This window comes from Zingiber officinale, chromosome 2B, assembly GCF_018446385.1.
Source record: "Zingiber officinale cultivar Zhangliang chromosome 2B, Zo_v1.1, whole genome shotgun sequence".
NCBI classification, from domain to species: Eukaryota; Viridiplantae; Streptophyta; class Magnoliopsida; order Zingiberales; family Zingiberaceae; genus Zingiber; species Zingiber officinale.
In genome coordinates this window covers 2,476,607-2,493,581 of record NC_055989.1, presented here as the reverse complement: position 1 = coordinate 2,493,581, position 16,975 = coordinate 2,476,607, and the positions used below count along the sequence as shown (strand labels likewise).

The 16,975-nt window shown below is 38.9% G+C and overlaps 2 protein-coding genes and 1 pseudogene across 4 annotated transcripts; 2 read left to right on the top strand and 1 right to left on the bottom strand.

Moving 5' to 3' along the window:
- The first annotated feature begins 688 nt into the window (after positions 1 to 688).
- Positions 689 to 2,246, top strand: LOC122048928 (probable BOI-related E3 ubiquitin-protein ligase 3). Its single transcript, XM_042610440.1, has 3 exons — positions 689 to 1,200; positions 1,284 to 1,570; positions 1,648 to 2,246. The coding sequence occupies exons 1-3, from the start codon at positions 1,146 to 1,148 to the stop codon at positions 2,125 to 2,127; spliced, it is 822 nt and encodes a 273-aa protein (XP_042466374.1). The 5' UTR covers positions 689 to 1,145; the 3' UTR covers positions 2,128 to 2,246.
- Positions 2,247 to 3,498: 1,252 nt separating this feature from the next.
- Positions 3,499 to 8,166, bottom strand: LOC122048079 (annotated as a pseudogene).
- A 320-nt stretch (positions 8,167 to 8,486) lies between these two features.
- LOC122045065 (hippocampus abundant transcript-like protein 1) lies at positions 8,487 to 16,630 on the top strand. 3 transcript variants are annotated; one of them, XM_042605121.1, is made up of 15 exons: positions 8,487 to 8,803; positions 11,207 to 11,318; positions 11,702 to 11,814; positions 12,274 to 12,396; positions 12,489 to 12,661; positions 12,879 to 12,954; positions 13,051 to 13,137; positions 13,785 to 13,865; positions 13,957 to 13,989; positions 14,122 to 14,175; positions 14,379 to 14,420; positions 15,321 to 15,399; positions 15,519 to 15,589; positions 15,691 to 15,824; positions 16,304 to 16,630. In XM_042605121.1, the coding sequence occupies exons 1-14, from the start codon at positions 8,618 to 8,620 to the stop codon at positions 15,808 to 15,810; spliced, it is 1,350 nt and encodes a 449-aa protein (XP_042461055.1). In that variant the 5' UTR covers positions 8,487 to 8,617; the 3' UTR covers positions 15,811 to 15,824; positions 16,304 to 16,630. The 3 variants fall into 3 exon arrangements, with proteins under 3 accessions (XP_042461055.1, XP_042461054.1, XP_042461053.1); XM_042605120.1 differs by having other exon boundaries at positions 16,122 to 16,630; XM_042605119.1 differs by having other exon boundaries at positions 8,488 to 8,803; positions 15,691 to 16,630.
- Positions 16,631 to 16,975: the final 345 nt, after the last annotated feature.

Here is a 16,975-nt window from a genome sequence, read left to right as displayed (position 1 = left end):
AAAAGCCAAAGCCGGTAACGTTGTTTGTTGACAACAAATCTGCTATAGCACTCATGAAGAATCCAGTATTCCATGGTCGAAGCAAGTATATAGATACAAGATTTCATTTTATCAGAGAATGTGTTGAGAATGGACAGATTGTGGTTGAGTTCATTAATACTGGAGAACAACGAGCTGATGTATTGACTAAAGCACTGCCAGGAGTGAAGTTAACTGTCATGCGACAACTACTCGGCGTTCGTGATTTAGAGCCATGTCAGAATTAGGGGGAGTAAATGTAGGAAAATAATTCGGACAACATGGCCACGTTTTATTCTCGTTCTTGATTTATTTAATTTTTCTGTGATATTAATCTTTCCTATTTTAGTGGGATGAGTCATCCTATTCTTATGGTTAAATCTTATCACTTGAGTTGTATTTAAAGGGGTCGAAGTTGTGAAACAAATCAGATCTCAGAACTAAAGTTTCTCTAGTTTCTATTTTTTAGTTATTTGTGCATTGCTTTCCACCTGTGCAGTTTTTTCTCCCTTTGCTACTGTATTTTTTTTAGTGCTATGTGTATTTTTTTTTTTCCTTTTTCTTATATCTTGTATCCTTTGTTATTCATTGATTCTGTGCCAACAAAAGTCCCTCTCTTTTTTTAACGTTATGTTATGCAGTAAGGAAGAGGAGGACAGGAAACAGAAAGAGAAAAAGCACCACCAACTCTCCCACATGCATCCCAAATGGGTTGGCCTAGAAAGTCTCGACGCGAGAGGAGACGCTGCAGTTGAAGAAAGTCGATTCATTCAAACCAATAAAAGAGTGATTTTTATTTTTATCTCGTTTTACGGTCACCGCCAGCATACAGCAGAGGCAGCAGCTTCTGCGCCTTCAGAAAGCCTTTCTGTATCATTTTGCAGTTCTCCTACTGCTTTGAAGCGAACAGGACAAAGCACTGAAGCAGGCGGAAGGGGAAGACAGAGAGAAGAGCGAAGCGAAGTAGAAGGGCAGAAGCTCCTTGTTAGCTGCTCCTGCTTCGATTGGGCCGTCAAGTTTCAATTTTGAACGATCCGGTGGAGGATTTCACGTCGGTTTCGTGGTAAAGTTGGAATCTTGGACCATTCTGTGCCTGTAATTTGAATCGGGAGTCGCTCGAGCTGATTATGTTCTTCCCTCACGCCGATGATGATGCGCCCGCTTTGTTGTTCGCCAATGGAGGTAAGTTAGAATTGCTGTGTTTTGTGGTGTTTGCTTCGGTTTTATCCTCGCCTGAGATGAGATCGGTCCTGCGGAATTAACAGCGGCGCGGAATCCGACGAAGAGAGGGAGAGATTCTACGGAGGCTCCTACGACGGCGGCGGCGGCGCCGGTGCTGCAGAGCCACCCGGCGACGAATCTGCAGCCGGTATGCCTCGCACAGCTTCAGAGCTGCGTGCCTCCCCTCGTCTCTACCGGCATTGGCCTCTCCGTTGATGAGCAGCGCCGCCCACAGCAGAATCAACAATCGTTCGACACCTTCATGTCCGGTGATCTCGCTGTCTGTGTTACCCAGCAGAAGGACGAAATCGAGCGCTTTCTTCACGCCCACGTAGTATTCTTCACTCTTTATCGATCCAATTGCTTCTGTTTTTCGATTAAACCTGAAAAGATTTGATTTTTTTTCAGGGAGAGTACCTCCGGCGAACGTTGGAGGAGAGGAGGCGGAGGAGCATCCGTTCTTTATTAGTCGCCGCGAGGAAGACAGCCGCGCAGCGGCTACGTGAGAAGGAGGCGGACGTGGAGCGGGCGGCGAGGCGAGGCGCCGAGCTAGAGCACCGCCTGGCGCATCTCCGGACCGAATCGATGGCGTGGCAAGCGAGGGCCAAGGCCGGCCATGCCGAAGCAGCCTCCCTCCACGCCCAGCTCCAGCAGGCCTCCGCCGCAATCCTCCCGCCGAAGAGCGCCGACTCGGCCGAGTCGGCGTTCGGCGAGAGCCAAATCGAGCCGGAGTGGGTGTGTCGCGCTTGCTGGGGCCGACCGGCGTCGGTCGTCATCCTCCCCTGCCGTCACCTCTGCCTCTGCGACGTGTGCGACGGCGGCGCTGAGGAGGCGTGCCCTGTTTGCCGCTGCGTCAGAACCGGCGGCGTCCGTATCCTCGACGCTTGAGATTTCCGATCCCATCATCTACAATTCTTTATCAAAAAAAAAATGTTGAATTTTTTCCTTTTTTTTTCTCAGCGTCGAGAAAATCTATTTTTCTTTAAAATAACTATGGTATTCACTAACTCTCAAGATAATCACACTAATTCCGAAGATAATTCGTCAGCTCGAGTCGTAAGGTGTTTGGATTAAGTCCGACAACGAACGCAATCCTTGTGTTTAGTTGTCACCGTTGAATTTGAAACCCTGAACCGACTGTTGATGATAAGCAAGAGGAAGATGAGGTGAGGATGGCGTCAAGTCATCATGCCCCTTATGCCCTAGACGAGACATGTGCTACAATGGCTAGGACAAAGGATCACGATCCCGCGAGGATGAGCTAACCCTAAAAACTTGTTCTTAGGGATATAAACGAGCCGAGCCGAACAATATTAGGCTCGAGCTCGGCTTGTTTAAGTTATATTCGGGCTCGAGCTCGAATTGAACTTTTATTACAAGGCTCAAGCTCGGCTCGTTTTGGAATTATTAAGCTCACGAACAGTTCGAGCTCGGCTCGTTATTAGCTCGATTATCATAGTTAACAAGCCTAATTCGTTAAGCGAGTTCGGGCTCGTTTTCGGACTCATTTTAGATCTCATTTTTTTTTTTTTGCTCATTTTAAAGCTCGTTTTAAGGTTCGTTTTAGAACTCATTTTTTGGCTCATTTTAGAGCTCGTTTTTTGGCTCGATTTAAGGCTCATTTTAAAAAAAAAAATTTAGCTCGTGAGCCTACAAACGAACATGTTCGCGAGCTCATGAGTCGAATATCCTTAAGCTCGAGCTCGGCTCGATAAAACTATCGAGCTCGAAATTGAGCTCAAGCTCGGCTCGATAAGATAAACGAACGAACTCGAACGAACTTTTTATCGAACCGAGCTCCGAATAACTCGCGAACCGTTTGGTTCATTTACATCCCTATCTATTCTCAATTCAGATTCCAAGCTACAACTTGTTTGCATGATGCCAAAATCGCTAGTAATCACTGGCCAGGCATATGATGATGAATTCATTCCCGGGTAATCGATCCAATCGTAATTTATCGCTTCGGCAGCCAACATTCAAACCAACTTTTCAGTATTATCTTTCCAGAAATTAATCCACAGTTGGGAATGTATTTTACCCTTAACACCGGACCTCGGGGCAATATTTGCTATGAACTTCCTTGGTGTTGAACTTGAAATAAAATTGATGAACTAATCAACAATTTATACTTGTAGAAAGAATAGAACAATGCTAAGGAACTTCATTGTGCTCCAAATAAGAACATTAAAAATATATTAGAAAACTCAAGAACATCGTATGCTGTAATCACCTTTCATTAGTCCTGGAAGAAGATGCATGTTTGAACCAGAATGAAGTCATTTTGAAAGAACAAAGTGATCAAAAAGAATGTCAAAGACTAACACAGCAAAGTTTAGTTGAGAAATCGATGGCTAACCATAAAAGATACACTCGATCAATAGTTACAAGACTCCGATAGAACTCAAAGAATCAAGCGGCTAATTATAGACAGTTTCTCGTCGTATCTAGGCCAATCACTGCGTGGATCATGGTTTGTGAATCTTGTAGCCAAATACCCTGGGAACGTATCGTTGTGATGGCTTTTGTGGCTTCAGGTGACCGTATGTCATCAGAAAGAGGTGAGGAAAAGTGGTACCGAAGTAAGCTCCGTCGATATCTAAGTGGCATCAGGTAAATTCAAATAGCTAAATTTTGCAGCTGAAGAAGTTTATGATAGTCGTAATTATAACGAGTAGAAGGATACTGCCGTGATATTTGGATCTTGGATAGTATATTTCTTCACATTTGGGACAATAAACTTTCACAGTGCTGGATCGAGGAATGTCTGAATGTCCAACAGGAAGACAAGGCTGACCGGAACAGTAAACTCGAGGGCATCTTCCAAAATCATAGTTCTTGAACTTTTCAAGCTACACAAATTGGCACTAAAAAAATATCATAAACCAGGAAGAAATCAAGAGAAAAAGAATAAACCTACCATGGCAGACATCCCTTTATTGGTTAATATATAGCGAACATGAATCAAACCATACAGCATCTCTGCCGCTGATTCCACCAGCTCATTTTGTTCCTCAGTGAATGTGTCTTCTGCTCAAATAATAAACCCATTAAAAGAATTCTCGACTTAAGATCCTCACAAAATATTGCAACCCACCAATTAAAGTAAACAAGAGAGGCATACATAACTCATGTACAAATTGCATAATTCAATACAAGAATAAAATGTAGATACAAATTATATCACATCCTTGTTTTTCTCTTTAGATGTATATGTTTGTGGTGTTACTCTTGAGGTTTAACTGGTTGTCTGTAGGATGTAAAGAGAGGAGATTGGAGAGGAAGAAGCTCCCAATTCCAAAGAGTATGATTAATATTAAAAAGTCAGTACAATTTCAGACAACTAATTTGCATACCACTAAAGTAATGATCATTCAAATGAAATAGTAGTTGCCCTCACGGGGTGCGGAATGCCCCACTAGTTGTTATCTCAACCCCTCCTTACATGCGTTAATGTTGAAGCGCCTCGTAATTTACGTCCCTTCCAGATAGTGGAGGGCCACCCTGGAGGGGCCATCGAGATAACAATTTCACCTTTTGCTGTCAATTCAAATGAAGTAGTTCTGCGGCGAACTATAATGATACTAATATTGGCCATATTGTACTTAGAACACTTTGGACTCAGAACATATGGGTCTCAATCACCTCAGAGAAGTATATTGATTATAACCAAACATATGCAACAAGTTGACAAGCAGAAATATATTGATTTATCTCTTTGATAGAGAAGGCATTCAGTCAAAAAAAAGAGATTTGGCATACAATTAAGCAAAAGATGTCCTAATTTAAAATAATAGAATATATGTCTCTCTTTTCCTTTCTGAATTTGCTCCCAAGTTTAAAAAACATGAAAACTGAGGAAAAATTGATATGAAGCGAACCAAGGAAAATAGAAATATAGATATGTAGCCATAATATTTTTCTTGCTAATGGTGCTCAAACTTTGAAATAATGGTGAGTCTAACTATTGAAAGTTGTTTAGCAAGAATAGTTGCAGCTACTAAAAGTAATACATTATGCAGATCCAGAATTTTTGACAGTAAGATAAGTGCTTAGTGCCGAACTGGCTAACTGATGAAAATAAATAGCGAAACAAAAACTTACCATGAGAAGATTCGAGATCCAAAATCAAATTAAGAGCATAATCATAATACGGAACTTGGCTGCTCAAGCCACATAGATTGAAATCATCTTGTATATATTCATCATCAACCTCGCAGAAGAACTCATTCCCTCTGAGGTTACAGAACCATGAAATCCAACATATGTCTTCTACGATAGATCCACTAGCATCTGATTCTTCACGATAGGTTTCAGATTCTTCTTAGCATCAGATAGCAAAAATAAGACTATAGACAATGAATAGTGGAAAACTATATAAACCATGACATGGACATCGTATGTGAAAAGTAATCTAAAATAAACATTATGTATATGTGAGTATTCATACATTTGGAACACACTGAACATAATTGGTGTCATTATTTGCACAAGTTGGCAAAAGGCGACTGCGCTCGCCCCCAACGCCCCCTACCAACCCGTCCCAAGGCCAACACGGAGAAGGTAAATCACGGATGGCTAAGCGCTTGGAATAATGATTGGCGCATGAGGGAGACATTTATCTTGGCTATGGCGAGATTCAAACCCCAGACCTCAAGTTGACAACACCTAATGCACTAGCCACTAGACCGTCCCGAGAGGACTATGCCATCATTTGCACAAGATATTACTACTAGAAGTTGCTCAAAACTGACAAGAGAAGTTATGGATATAAACCAAATAAAATAGGACATAGTTTTGAATAATTAATTTGCATTTCATAGGTAAGTCAAGTTGATTGATTTTAGATCTGTACCAAGTTAGAAGTTACTGCACTTTCACATCCCTTAACTGCAAAAGTTAATTTAGAGATTCAAAAAATAATTGAGACAATAATGGAACTAGGTGACAAAAGATAAAGGACCGATGGTAGTTGACTCCTAGCTCACCCATCAATTTGAACAGAAAAACTAGCTTCTCTATGAACTTGAAAGCCATCAAATTATACTCAACATGTTGAACAACTCACAACCACTGTTGTGCACATGTAAGCCAACCAAAGTCATGCCCACATCTATCATATATGGAAGAACCAACTCACCTAACTCAATAGTGCTTGATGTCAGTTCAACTATATACTGAACCCCTTGGACAACCAAAGTTCTGAACATGACAACCTACTAGGATCATCTCTAGGTAGCCATTATATGAATATGGGACTTTCTTTGTTGAAAGGAGTAACACTACTCAAGAGCTCTCTAATGGCGCACCACTTCGAGTTCCTTGGGACTATCCACATGGTTCTCATTCAGGAGATAAGACAATACAGAGAAGAATTCAGAGCAATCACTTTGGAAATACTATGAAATATCTTTCTTGAAGTACCTAAGATGGAGAAAAACTAGGAAAATCCACTTAGGATTCATAAACTACTCTAATCAAGCACTATACCAGCTTAAACACCAATGACCTACTAAGGCATCAATTCCTGAAGCCCGTATCTACAATGTCCTAAAAAACCCATCTTCACTGGAGATGTCTACATTCAATTTTACACGATTAGACCAGAAATGTTACTGCCGACCACCTTGGGATAAGACTTGGTTGTTGTTGTAGATCAGAAATGTTATTGTGATTCACTCATTTCATTCTGTTAACTTAAAATGGAAAAAAAGACAGAATTAATTATAACCAAACTTAAATTCAACCAAACTTTTGGCTCATCAAAAGAATAAAAAGAAGCATTTGTGGGAGGATTGACAGGGTATTAAACAAAAGGGTGAGAAAATATTAGCTGTTCTTTATAACCAAGCCTTGATAGTATTTCTAGGAGAACTGCATAGGTATAAACAAAAGGGTGGGAAAATATTAGATGCTCTTTATTAATCAAGCCTTGATGATCATGTATTTAACTGGTCCTTGGAGCATGACAGAAAGCTGCATAACAAACATGAATCAGAAATACTTTCACAAGAACACTGCACTATAAAAGGATCCAAAAAAAAAAAGTTTCATTAAAGCTCCTAGACAAATTTTAACAAGGAATACTAATATGATACTGATTGAGACAGATTACTAAATGAAATGTACTCAATCTATTAGTATGAGATTATCTTCTACTCATCACAAGCCGACAACAAAATATACAAAAAAAAATGGAGTTTTGCCACCATTCTCAATATTTTTATGTAAAGATAATTTGAGACTGAAGGTGCAGTTAGTTTCGCGACACATACACGAACATAAACAGATCTGGAGGAGAAAGGAGTATCTTTTCAGGACACATTTTCCGATCGACAACCTCAAAAATGTATTTTGCCCCCCAAAAAAAAAGCGAGAGAGAGAGAACGAGAAAAGGGTGGGAAATATTACCATCTGAACACTTGTTCTTGGACAAGAACCGTTGCTCCGGCTGCTTCCCAGCCGAGGTGGAGGGTACAGCCAACGTATCCTTGTCCTTCGAGTTCATACCCCTGTGGGACTTCTCCAAATGCTTGTCGAGGGCGCCGCCGATCTGCAGATCCTATTTCCAATTTCAGCCCGCTCCCTCTCCCTCCTCCCCGATCCCTTCAATCCAATCGCCCGCCCAAAACCAGTTAGCAAACAATTCACAGGGTCATTGCTCAGCGAAAACAAAGAAGGGAAAGCCTGAAACCTAACAGGAAATCCCAATCTGGCTCCGAGAGGGATTTGCAGATGCGATCGAAGAAGCCTCAAATTGCTTACGGGCGAAGGAACACGGAGGAGGAAAGAGTGAGGGAGGAGCGAGAAAGGGAATAACGCTCTCGAGAGAGGCAAATTGAAAATATGATAAGATTCGGGATCGAATTGAAAATTGATCTCCGATAAAAATAAATATCACCGGGGAGACCAATGCCGGTCCGCCATGTCAGCACTTGATGTAGGCGGTCGTAGTCCTACGATCACATCCAGAGCGAGCAACTGACCCGAGTTGCACGTGGTTCGCTTGTGCTAGCCATCGTCCCCATTTCGTGGATGACTCGACTTCCACGTTTTGCCACGTGGACGACTCGACTTCCTTTGCTGACTCACCAATGGAAAGTTTCTTGGCTGACGTCCTGTGTCACGGGAGTTCGTCTACGGCGACCGCGAATGCTGACATGTCATTCTCGCCACGTCATCCATGTACGAGACATGGCTGAGTCAGCCTGGGTCAATGATGCCTTCCCTTATCGTCTTCTTCATGAAATAAGGATGAGAAAGCTCTCCTAACGCCAACCATCGGCGATGCCGTCGGAGTGAAGCAGGCGGAGGATTTCCTCTCCGGCAGTGGAAGTGGAGCGAAGGGAGACGGAATCTAAGGAGATAAGGTGGAGGGATGAGGATGGGAGTCGGCGACGTTAGGATCTTACGGCCGTTGCTTCACTTGCTGGTGCCTCTCTTCATTCACTGGATCGCGGAGGAGATGACGGTGTCGGTACTAGTGGATGTCACCACCCGAGCCCTATGCCCTGGCCAGAGGTCTTGCGCGGAGGTCATCTACATCACCGGCATCCAACAGACGGTGATATCTCCTACGCCTGTTCCACTGAATTAGGGGCTCATGTTTTGCACTTTGTTCGATTCTCGTTGGATTTTACTGAGAAGCTGGGATTTAAAGTAAATTTTTCGTGCTAGATTTTTTTGTCTCTGGAAATTGAATAAACAGTTGTTTATTAACTCAATTTAATATTAGTTTACTGAAGGTTAGGTGATCGACTTATCCTCATATCATTGTCATTCCATTTGGAACTTAGAATATTGATTGGGTGATTTTTTTAAAAAAAAACTTTTATTTTTGTTTATATCTTGGTGGTTTTGTCATCCTCAATTCCATTTCCCAGTCGCAAAAGAACTATGGCCAGTGTAGTCACCACTCTCTTAAGCTATCATATCCTTCTTTTTAACTACATGCAGCCTCGTATTACAATAATTGATGTAGGCGATTTGCCCTGTTACCATGATTTTATTCCCGTAGGCAAGAGTCAGCTTGAAGATCTAGGAGGGACTCATTATTTGAGGGAAATACTCCTTCAATGTGCCTTTTTCTGCAATTGATCTGATCCCTTTTTTGTCTCAGTTCCCAAAAGTTCCTAGAGCTAGAGATCTATGTGTTTTCTGTTTTCTGTCCAGTTAGCCATAGAAATGGATTTGTTGAATTATACTCTAAGGTGTTGGAAACTGTTAAAAGGTTTCATTGAATAAATGGTCTCTTCCCCTATGTTCTTCCAATAGGATGCGCATCTGGATGGGAAATCAATGTTGACCGTGAACAAGTTTTTGAAATTTTTTTACCAGAATTTTCGCATTTTAGTATTCAAGACATATCTTCCTGCCTTTCTAGATTGGTTGGATCTGAAATCTATTTGGAATGAGGGTCTCGGTGCTATTCCTGAAGGTATCCTTGGAAACGTCTCACATTTGATGAGGCATAGTTAATGTTATCCATTGTTCCATTCTTATTATCTTTGTAGAAAACGCCTTTTCATGTGCTCTTGTGTGTGGCACCATGTATTGTGACAATTATGATGCCACTCAGGTGTGAATTTGTTGATCTTAAAGGATGATTAGAATCCTATCTTGGAAAATATGGATTGATGGTTGGCACGATGGAAAGCAAGATTGATTCTTGGAGCAGGATTCTTTTTCTCATACTTGGTTCAATCTCGTGTTACTTATTCACCAACTTCAAGGTTTCCAAATATGTGATAAAGAGATTGAGACCAATGAAAATTCTTGTAGGTCTGGTTAGACAAAACTGAGTCGCCTTGCTTATCACTAATTGGGAGTTGCTGACCTTACCTTTGACAACCTTTCCCATCTTGTAAAATTTTGGTGGGCATGCCATCCTAATACAGATGGATTTTGTTTGCTTGGTGTAATTCTCAAAACAGGAGGGTTTGATACATCCACATGGCAGTTCTCATCCATTTGGAAATGACTCTCCTGTTGTGTGTATTCTTCCTAGTTAGTCCAACATATCAAAGATGCAAGTTCTTCCAAGTAAAGTATAAGCTACAGATATGAATTGTTTGGCTTTCCATATATGCCCTGTCTGCTTCTTTTTACGATATTTATCTAGCAAGAAACCTAAACTACCAGATAAGAGATCTAGCGATCCATGAGGGACCTTGATCTCCACTTTAAATTTCTGGATCAGAGTTCTTTTTATTGGTTGCTCCATGCTTGACCCCTTGAGAAGGGTACTGTATGCTAGAGATTGATGCACACCAAGGTGCTTGCCTATTGAGCTTGACTTGCCAACTTTTCTTCAATAGAGGAATCCAATTTAGCCAGTCACTTGCATTATAGAAATGCTAAGTTCCTATTAGCATCTCATGTAGTTCTCATAGGAACTACGTGGCATAAGCCCCTAGTCAAATCCTTGTATTGTTTTTTTGTTTGCAAAAGCCCCCTATAAGTATGACTACTTGGCATATATCTATCTCAAGAATCTCCATGCTGCATCAACTCAATTGACTATGAGCACTTTTTCTATTATATGAGATCACTCAATCTCATTGGGCCTGACTCAATACATTAGTTTGACTCTCTATCTATATCTCTTACCAATATATGAGATGAGGAAGAGTGGCAATTAAATGTCACTTCAAAGCTTGCTTCAATAATGGCCTCCTATTGGTGCATGTGGAATGTGAGAAACTAGAGGGTGTTTGAAAATGTTGGTTCCATGGCATGTATAATGTATACTTTCTTACATTTCTGGAGTGTTTTCGTTTTTTTTTGGTTTGTTTTATCTCTTATTTTCTTTTGTAAGATATTTCTTATCTGCCCCTATATTCATTTCAATTCTTATTATGCCATTTTCTGTCAATAATATGTGACTTATGAGATCAATAGACATCAAAGATCAATTAAGATGGTGATCTTGCTATTGCTTGACTGGAATTCTTCATTGTCTTTGTAGGTTGTAGGCATATTTAAAATGGTGGTTCTTCCCCTCTTGGGTCAGCTAGCAGATGAATATGGGCGTAAACCACTGCTTCTGATTACTGTTTCTACATCCATAGTGCCATTTGGTATGATTCTTCATTCCTTAGTTAATCCTAGCTTTGTTATTCATGTGATATATATAAGTCATTTTGTTCATGTAATCTGGCATGATCAGTTTCAGTAAAGAGTATTTAAATAAAGCTTTTTTTAGTTTTCTAAAATATGCTCTTCATAATCTTATTAAATAAAAGCAAGAATAGTTTAATTATCAGAAAGAGCAATAATGGAAGTTATTATCATTAAAATTCATTTTGGAGCACATGAGAATGACTTAGTGTGGCAAAAGATAAATTCTCATGTATCTTGCATCTTACTTTCTTTCCAAAGAGTCATTGTAGCGCATTTCAAGTAGATCCTTAAGTACTTAATTTTTTTTCTTTAACACTCACTTTGTATGCTGCAATTTCAGCCATACTTGCTTGGGATGATTCCAGGGCAGCCGTTTACTTGTACTTTGTACTTCGCACAATATCCTACATAGTTAGTCAAGGAAGCATATTATGCATATCAATTGCTTATGCAGTAAGACTTTCTCCTCCTTTTCATAAGGATTACCTGTCCTTTGGATAGTTTTAAGCAACACTGACTTATCTTGTTCTGCCAGTTAATCCTATAATATACTGTCAACATTTAATTTTATAATTTATTATCATATAAAAGCTAAAGATTTCCATGAACATTTAACATTCTTCAATGTGTATTACATGAGATTGATGAACCTCCATAAAGTTGATGCAAATATGTTTACAAACTCTGCTTTTTGTGTTGCAACCTTTGCCATCACCTCTTTGATTAAGGAAAAAATGCTGTATAAGAGCATATGGCCATCACCTCTTTACCAAATATTTTTTACTGTGTCTCAAAATTTTCTCCTAAACCACTTTTTAGGAAATTTGAAATGGTCATTCATGATTTTTTAAAGATACGCCTTCCTAATTGATGAATACAATCACTTAAGTTTATATTTCAACATCAATCTAGGCTGATGTGATTGAGGTCGGCAAGAGATCTGCAGCATTTGGTTGGATTACTGGGCTTTTCTCTGCTGCACATGTGCTGGGAAACATCTTGGCCCGCTTTCTACCTGAAGGGTGGATATTTGAGGCATGTTCTAGATAACTTGCATAAAATATGCTCCTTGTCAACACTGAAAACTCTCTCTTTCATGTGTCATCTTATTGTTTGATGTTATGTAGGTGTCAATTGGTTTGTTGGTTTCATCAACACTGTACATGACAGTATTTCTAATTGAGACTGTCAGCACAACTCCCAGGCAAAGTGATAACAGATCATGTTCAGCAATTTTTCTCAAAGTCTGCATAAAACGTTGGAACTCAATGAAAGATATTATTTTTGTTTTTTGTAATAGGTAAGTTTTTTACCAGTTGACCAATCATTTTTAGGAGTTTTGGATTTTCATTCCTTAGTATACCTGTTAAGAAAGGAACCTCTTTATTCCAGTTTATTGTTTTCTCATATTTCATATCTTTGCAGCCTAGATTTCAAAATTTTGTCGTAATAGGTATCTTAGTGGAAAGAGGATCACTGTTCTGTTTCTCTAACTAGAGTATCCACAAATATTGTAGTGAAACTCTCAGGCGCATCTCATTAATTTCCTTCTTCTATGAGCTGGGAATGTCTGGCATCAGTGGCATCTTGCTGGTATAATCTCACTTTTTTTCTTGTAGAATTTACTAGTTTAGGCTCTTGAATAGTTTAATGTCCCAATGCGGGGAACTTACATAAGTCTATCTGCAGTACTATCTGAAGGCGGCCTTTGGATTCAACAAAAACCAGTTCTCAGAGATCTTACTGATGGTTAGCTTTGGATCTATATTTTCTCAGGTGCTATGATAACTCTTATTTGTTCCCTGCCTTCATAAATTATGTCATACATAATGGATATATTCCTGTTGTTTGTGATCATTCTTATCTGTCACTCTACTGGATTCTCTTCTTTTATTTATCAAGAGTCAAAACTATTTCAAGATAAGGTTAGCATGGCAACAGCATTTCTTTGACCAGAAAATCAGTTTCTTAATCTTGATGGATGCATTATAGTGCGTCAAACTAATTTTGGCTTCAGTGTCAATCTATTTCTTACTCTTGATGAAATGCATAAAGCTAGTTATTTGAAAATGAAATTGATTGCTGATATTTTAATACTGTTGTGACTTGAGATCTCTCCCTTTCCTAATGTATATCTCCATTATTATTTTTAAACGAGGATGATAATTGAAATTTTTTAGCAATCCGGTGTAAATTCATAAATATCTGGACATCACCAAATACCAATCAAACATCTGTGTGAAATATTATAACTGTTATTCTTTAAAATGATTGATTCATTCAGTATTTATAAGTCTTCACAACAGGTTGTTGAAAACTTTCTATTCAGTCAACTATTAGTGATTGATTGTTGTATGATTTGTATTTTCTTAACAACCTTAAATGTGCTTGGTATGTGAATTGACTGATTTTTTGTATTATAGATCTTGGTTCTTCCTCTTATCAATGCTATTATGGGAGAAAAGGGTGTCCTCTGTCTTGCTTTGATTGCCTCAATAGCTTATGTCAGTAAATCTTCTCAGATTCCTAAATATATTAAATTTTTATAAACCCTTTCTTTGTATATCTAGTGCTAATACATATTTCTCTCTGCAGGGTGTGCTTTATGGCATAGCATGGGCGCGTTGGGTATGCTTTTCATCAAAATTAATGCCAACTTATGTTTTTCTTTCTCAATTTTCCAAATCATGAACCACCTGAGTAGTTATGACTTATGAGTGCTTATAGTAAATATGTCTTCTGGGTACATAATCTCTACAGGTTCCATACCTTAGTGCCTCATTTGGAGTGATCTATGTCCTTGTCAAACCATCTGTAAGTAATTTGCCTTGTTGTTCCTATAAGAGGCATGGACTCAATATGTACTAAAGAAACTGTCAACTTTATAAGCTACATCGATAAGCATGTTATTTAGAACTTAATGCAAGCATCATAATTGTCATGCTGTCATTCAACATTGTGTAGATAGTTTCGTTTGCACTTTTACCAGTGTTAAGCTGAGACCTACTTATTGACAGACTTTTGCAGTTATTTCAAAGGCAGCTATTTCAAGTGACCAGGTACCCATCATTTCATTGACATTAAGGCAACCGAGCTAAATAATACATTCCCTGAAATTACATTACCTGCTGATACGAAGTTTAATTTCTCTCATCTGATTGAATATTAATTGCATTACCTGGCTTCTATTGGTTATTTCATTATAGCATGGTATATGAATTTTGGCATGGATTAACAGTGTCCCTCAGAATTTCTCATTCTTTGCTTGTCTTTTTTATTCTTCATCATCTTCTATCCAAGCTTCTATTACATTGCCAATTGCTTATGGTACCACCCTCATCAATCTTTGTTGCTATTTAGTTACTTAAAACTGTCAGTACGACAACTTCAGATAGCGTCTAACAAATTTATAATGATCAGTAGTGCTTTCCAAAGACTTAGTGCAACTCTGCAGAACTTCATAAAATTACCTTCCAAAACTTACAACACTTGCAACTCTCCCTGAGCAATATACCTTAAAGGCTAGTTTACATAAGCAGCTAAAGTAAGACGATCTTAGAATGGTATAGATCTTATCGTAATACAACTTTTTCTGTCTAATATACCTTGATTAGGTAGTAAACTAGCTATATTGTTGGAAGGTGTGCATCTTTTTGGATGGGGAGGAATAATTATCGCCAATTTTTTGCTTTAGCCTAGTCCTTGCGGGAGAATTAGGTCCAAAGTCAACTATGCTCTGGACCTTAGTTCCATTTCAGAGTTGGAAATCTCAAAATCTATACCTGTTAAAAGAAATGGAAAAAGGTTAACAACCTTGCAAATTCATGCAGTAATTGAAAAATAGGTGAATGGGAACACAGTCTCACTTGTCTTTCGAAATAATCTCACTCTAAATTATAAGGAAAGGAATATAATTTTCATGCTCAATGCTGAACGGTATAATGTTGATAATATTACAGGGAAAAGCACAAGGACTAATTGCAGGTGTGCAATCCATTGCAAGTTTGCTTTCGCCTATTGTAATGAGCCCACTGACATGTGAGTGGAACACTGGCTTCAGATTTATAGGCAGCATAACTTCATTTTTTTTTCTTCCGAATAAGTCATTCATATCTCTCCACCTACATTCCTTTCTCTACAACCTCTGGTTCCTCCAGCTCTTTTCATTTCAAGCGAGGCTCCATTTGATTGCAAAGGTTTCAGCATCCTTGTTGCTTCAGTTTCCTTGGTACATTTCCATCTTTCATTTGAACTAGCAATTCCAACTTGAAACTTCACCATAAGATACAGTTGATCACTCACATTCTGATCTAGCTGCATCCTGTGTAGGTCGTATCGTTTGGCCACGCTTGTCTGCTTAACTCTGAAAGTCCAGATAGCGCATCTGCTAATGAGACAAGGCCGTGTGGCGAAGAATCTACTGAAGCACCTCTTCTAACACAACCTTAAGTTGCTCTTCTGCAGTAAGTTTTCGGCATCGCAATGTGAAAATATATTCCAAATATTCTTCTGACGCTCATCGACTTGAAGAAACTAGGACTATATCAGTGAGATAAAAGACAGATTAGATTTGAACTGCAGGAAGCTAAATTTGAGTGTGGCAAAAGGATGGAGCCACGGAGGATGTCCCTAGAAAATAGGCAAAATCGTTAGCAATTACATAAACAAATAATTGAAACAACTCAAACTTTGTCCAAATTGTTAAATGCTAATATGCTACTTGCTTCCATGTCAATAATCCATGGGGCATTCGATAACAGTGGATAACCGGAGGTATGCTTACTTACTGACCGGAATGGACTGGGATGCACGGCATACGTGAAGGAACCAGTAAACTATTTTTTTTCCCCCACATCTGGGGTGTTAATTAAGTTTATTACTTTTGTGTAAAATATAGAGTTTGCTTGTTTCTGTTTCACTTTAAGTTGGTGTGGCATGGCAGACAGATGATGCAGACAAATCGACTGATGTAGCCTTCCACCATGTGATGGAGTGCAGACAAGCCAAATGGCAGATTTAAGAGTAAAATCTAAAGATCATGATAAATTTCAAAAGTTTTAACTTTACATTAGATGTCAATTTTTGTAGAATGATTTTAATAAGATTTGATTGCTAACTATGCTACCCCAATGATCTCCTCACATGAAAGCCATGCTTCAAAATAGGTGATGTTTTTTTGTGTGTTCTTTTGGGAGATGATATTTTAATTGCTACCCAAGGCACACCTTTATCCTATTTTACTTAAAGATCATCTTAATTCCAATGATAAGTATGTGAATGTTTATTTCTGAGGCTAAGAAGATTTCTCCCACCTCAAATTAAACATGTTCATATTTTGATGTGAATTCAATTTTTCCATTTTTAAATGAGTGAATATTCTCTTACTTCAAGTCTAAAGTTATAAGTAGAAGTTAACATGGTTTTTTCCTTAAAACTAATCTTGATAGAATGCACTTTTAATAAATTAGCATAAAGAAGAATATAGTGAGCATTGAGTAGTTAAGGGTGATCTGACATGCTTTTGTTAGTAATTACAATGAGGCATTCATTTGATGATTTTACAAATGAATTTTGCCCTTTTATTTTATATTTAAGATTCAACAACTATGTCATA

Excerpts from the sequence above, each read along its gene's own strand:
- LOC122048928 (XM_042610440.1), top strand. The coding sequence starts at position 1,146 with ATGTTCTTCCCTCACGCCGATGATGATGCGCCCGCTTTGTTGTTCGCC. Across the intron at positions 1,201-1,283 it reads TTTGTTGTTCGCCAATGGAG|CGGCGCGGAATCCGACGAAG; the intron begins GTAAGTTAGAAT and ends CGGAATTAACAG. Across the intron at positions 1,571-1,647 it reads AGCGCTTTCTTCACGCCCAC|GGAGAGTACCTCCGGCGAAC; the intron begins GTAGTATTCTTC and ends ATTTTTTTTCAG.
- LOC122045065 (XM_042605121.1), top strand. The coding sequence starts at position 8,618 with ATGAGGATGGGAGTCGGCGACGTTAGGATCTTACGGCCGTTGCTTCAC. Across the intron at positions 12,662-12,878 it reads ATTTTTGTTTTTTGTAATAG|TGAAACTCTCAGGCGCATCT; the intron begins GTAAGTTTTTTA and ends CAAATATTGTAG. Across the intron at positions 15,590-15,690 it reads TTGTTGCTTCAGTTTCCTTG|GTCGTATCGTTTGGCCACGC; the intron begins GTACATTTCCAT and ends CATCCTGTGTAG.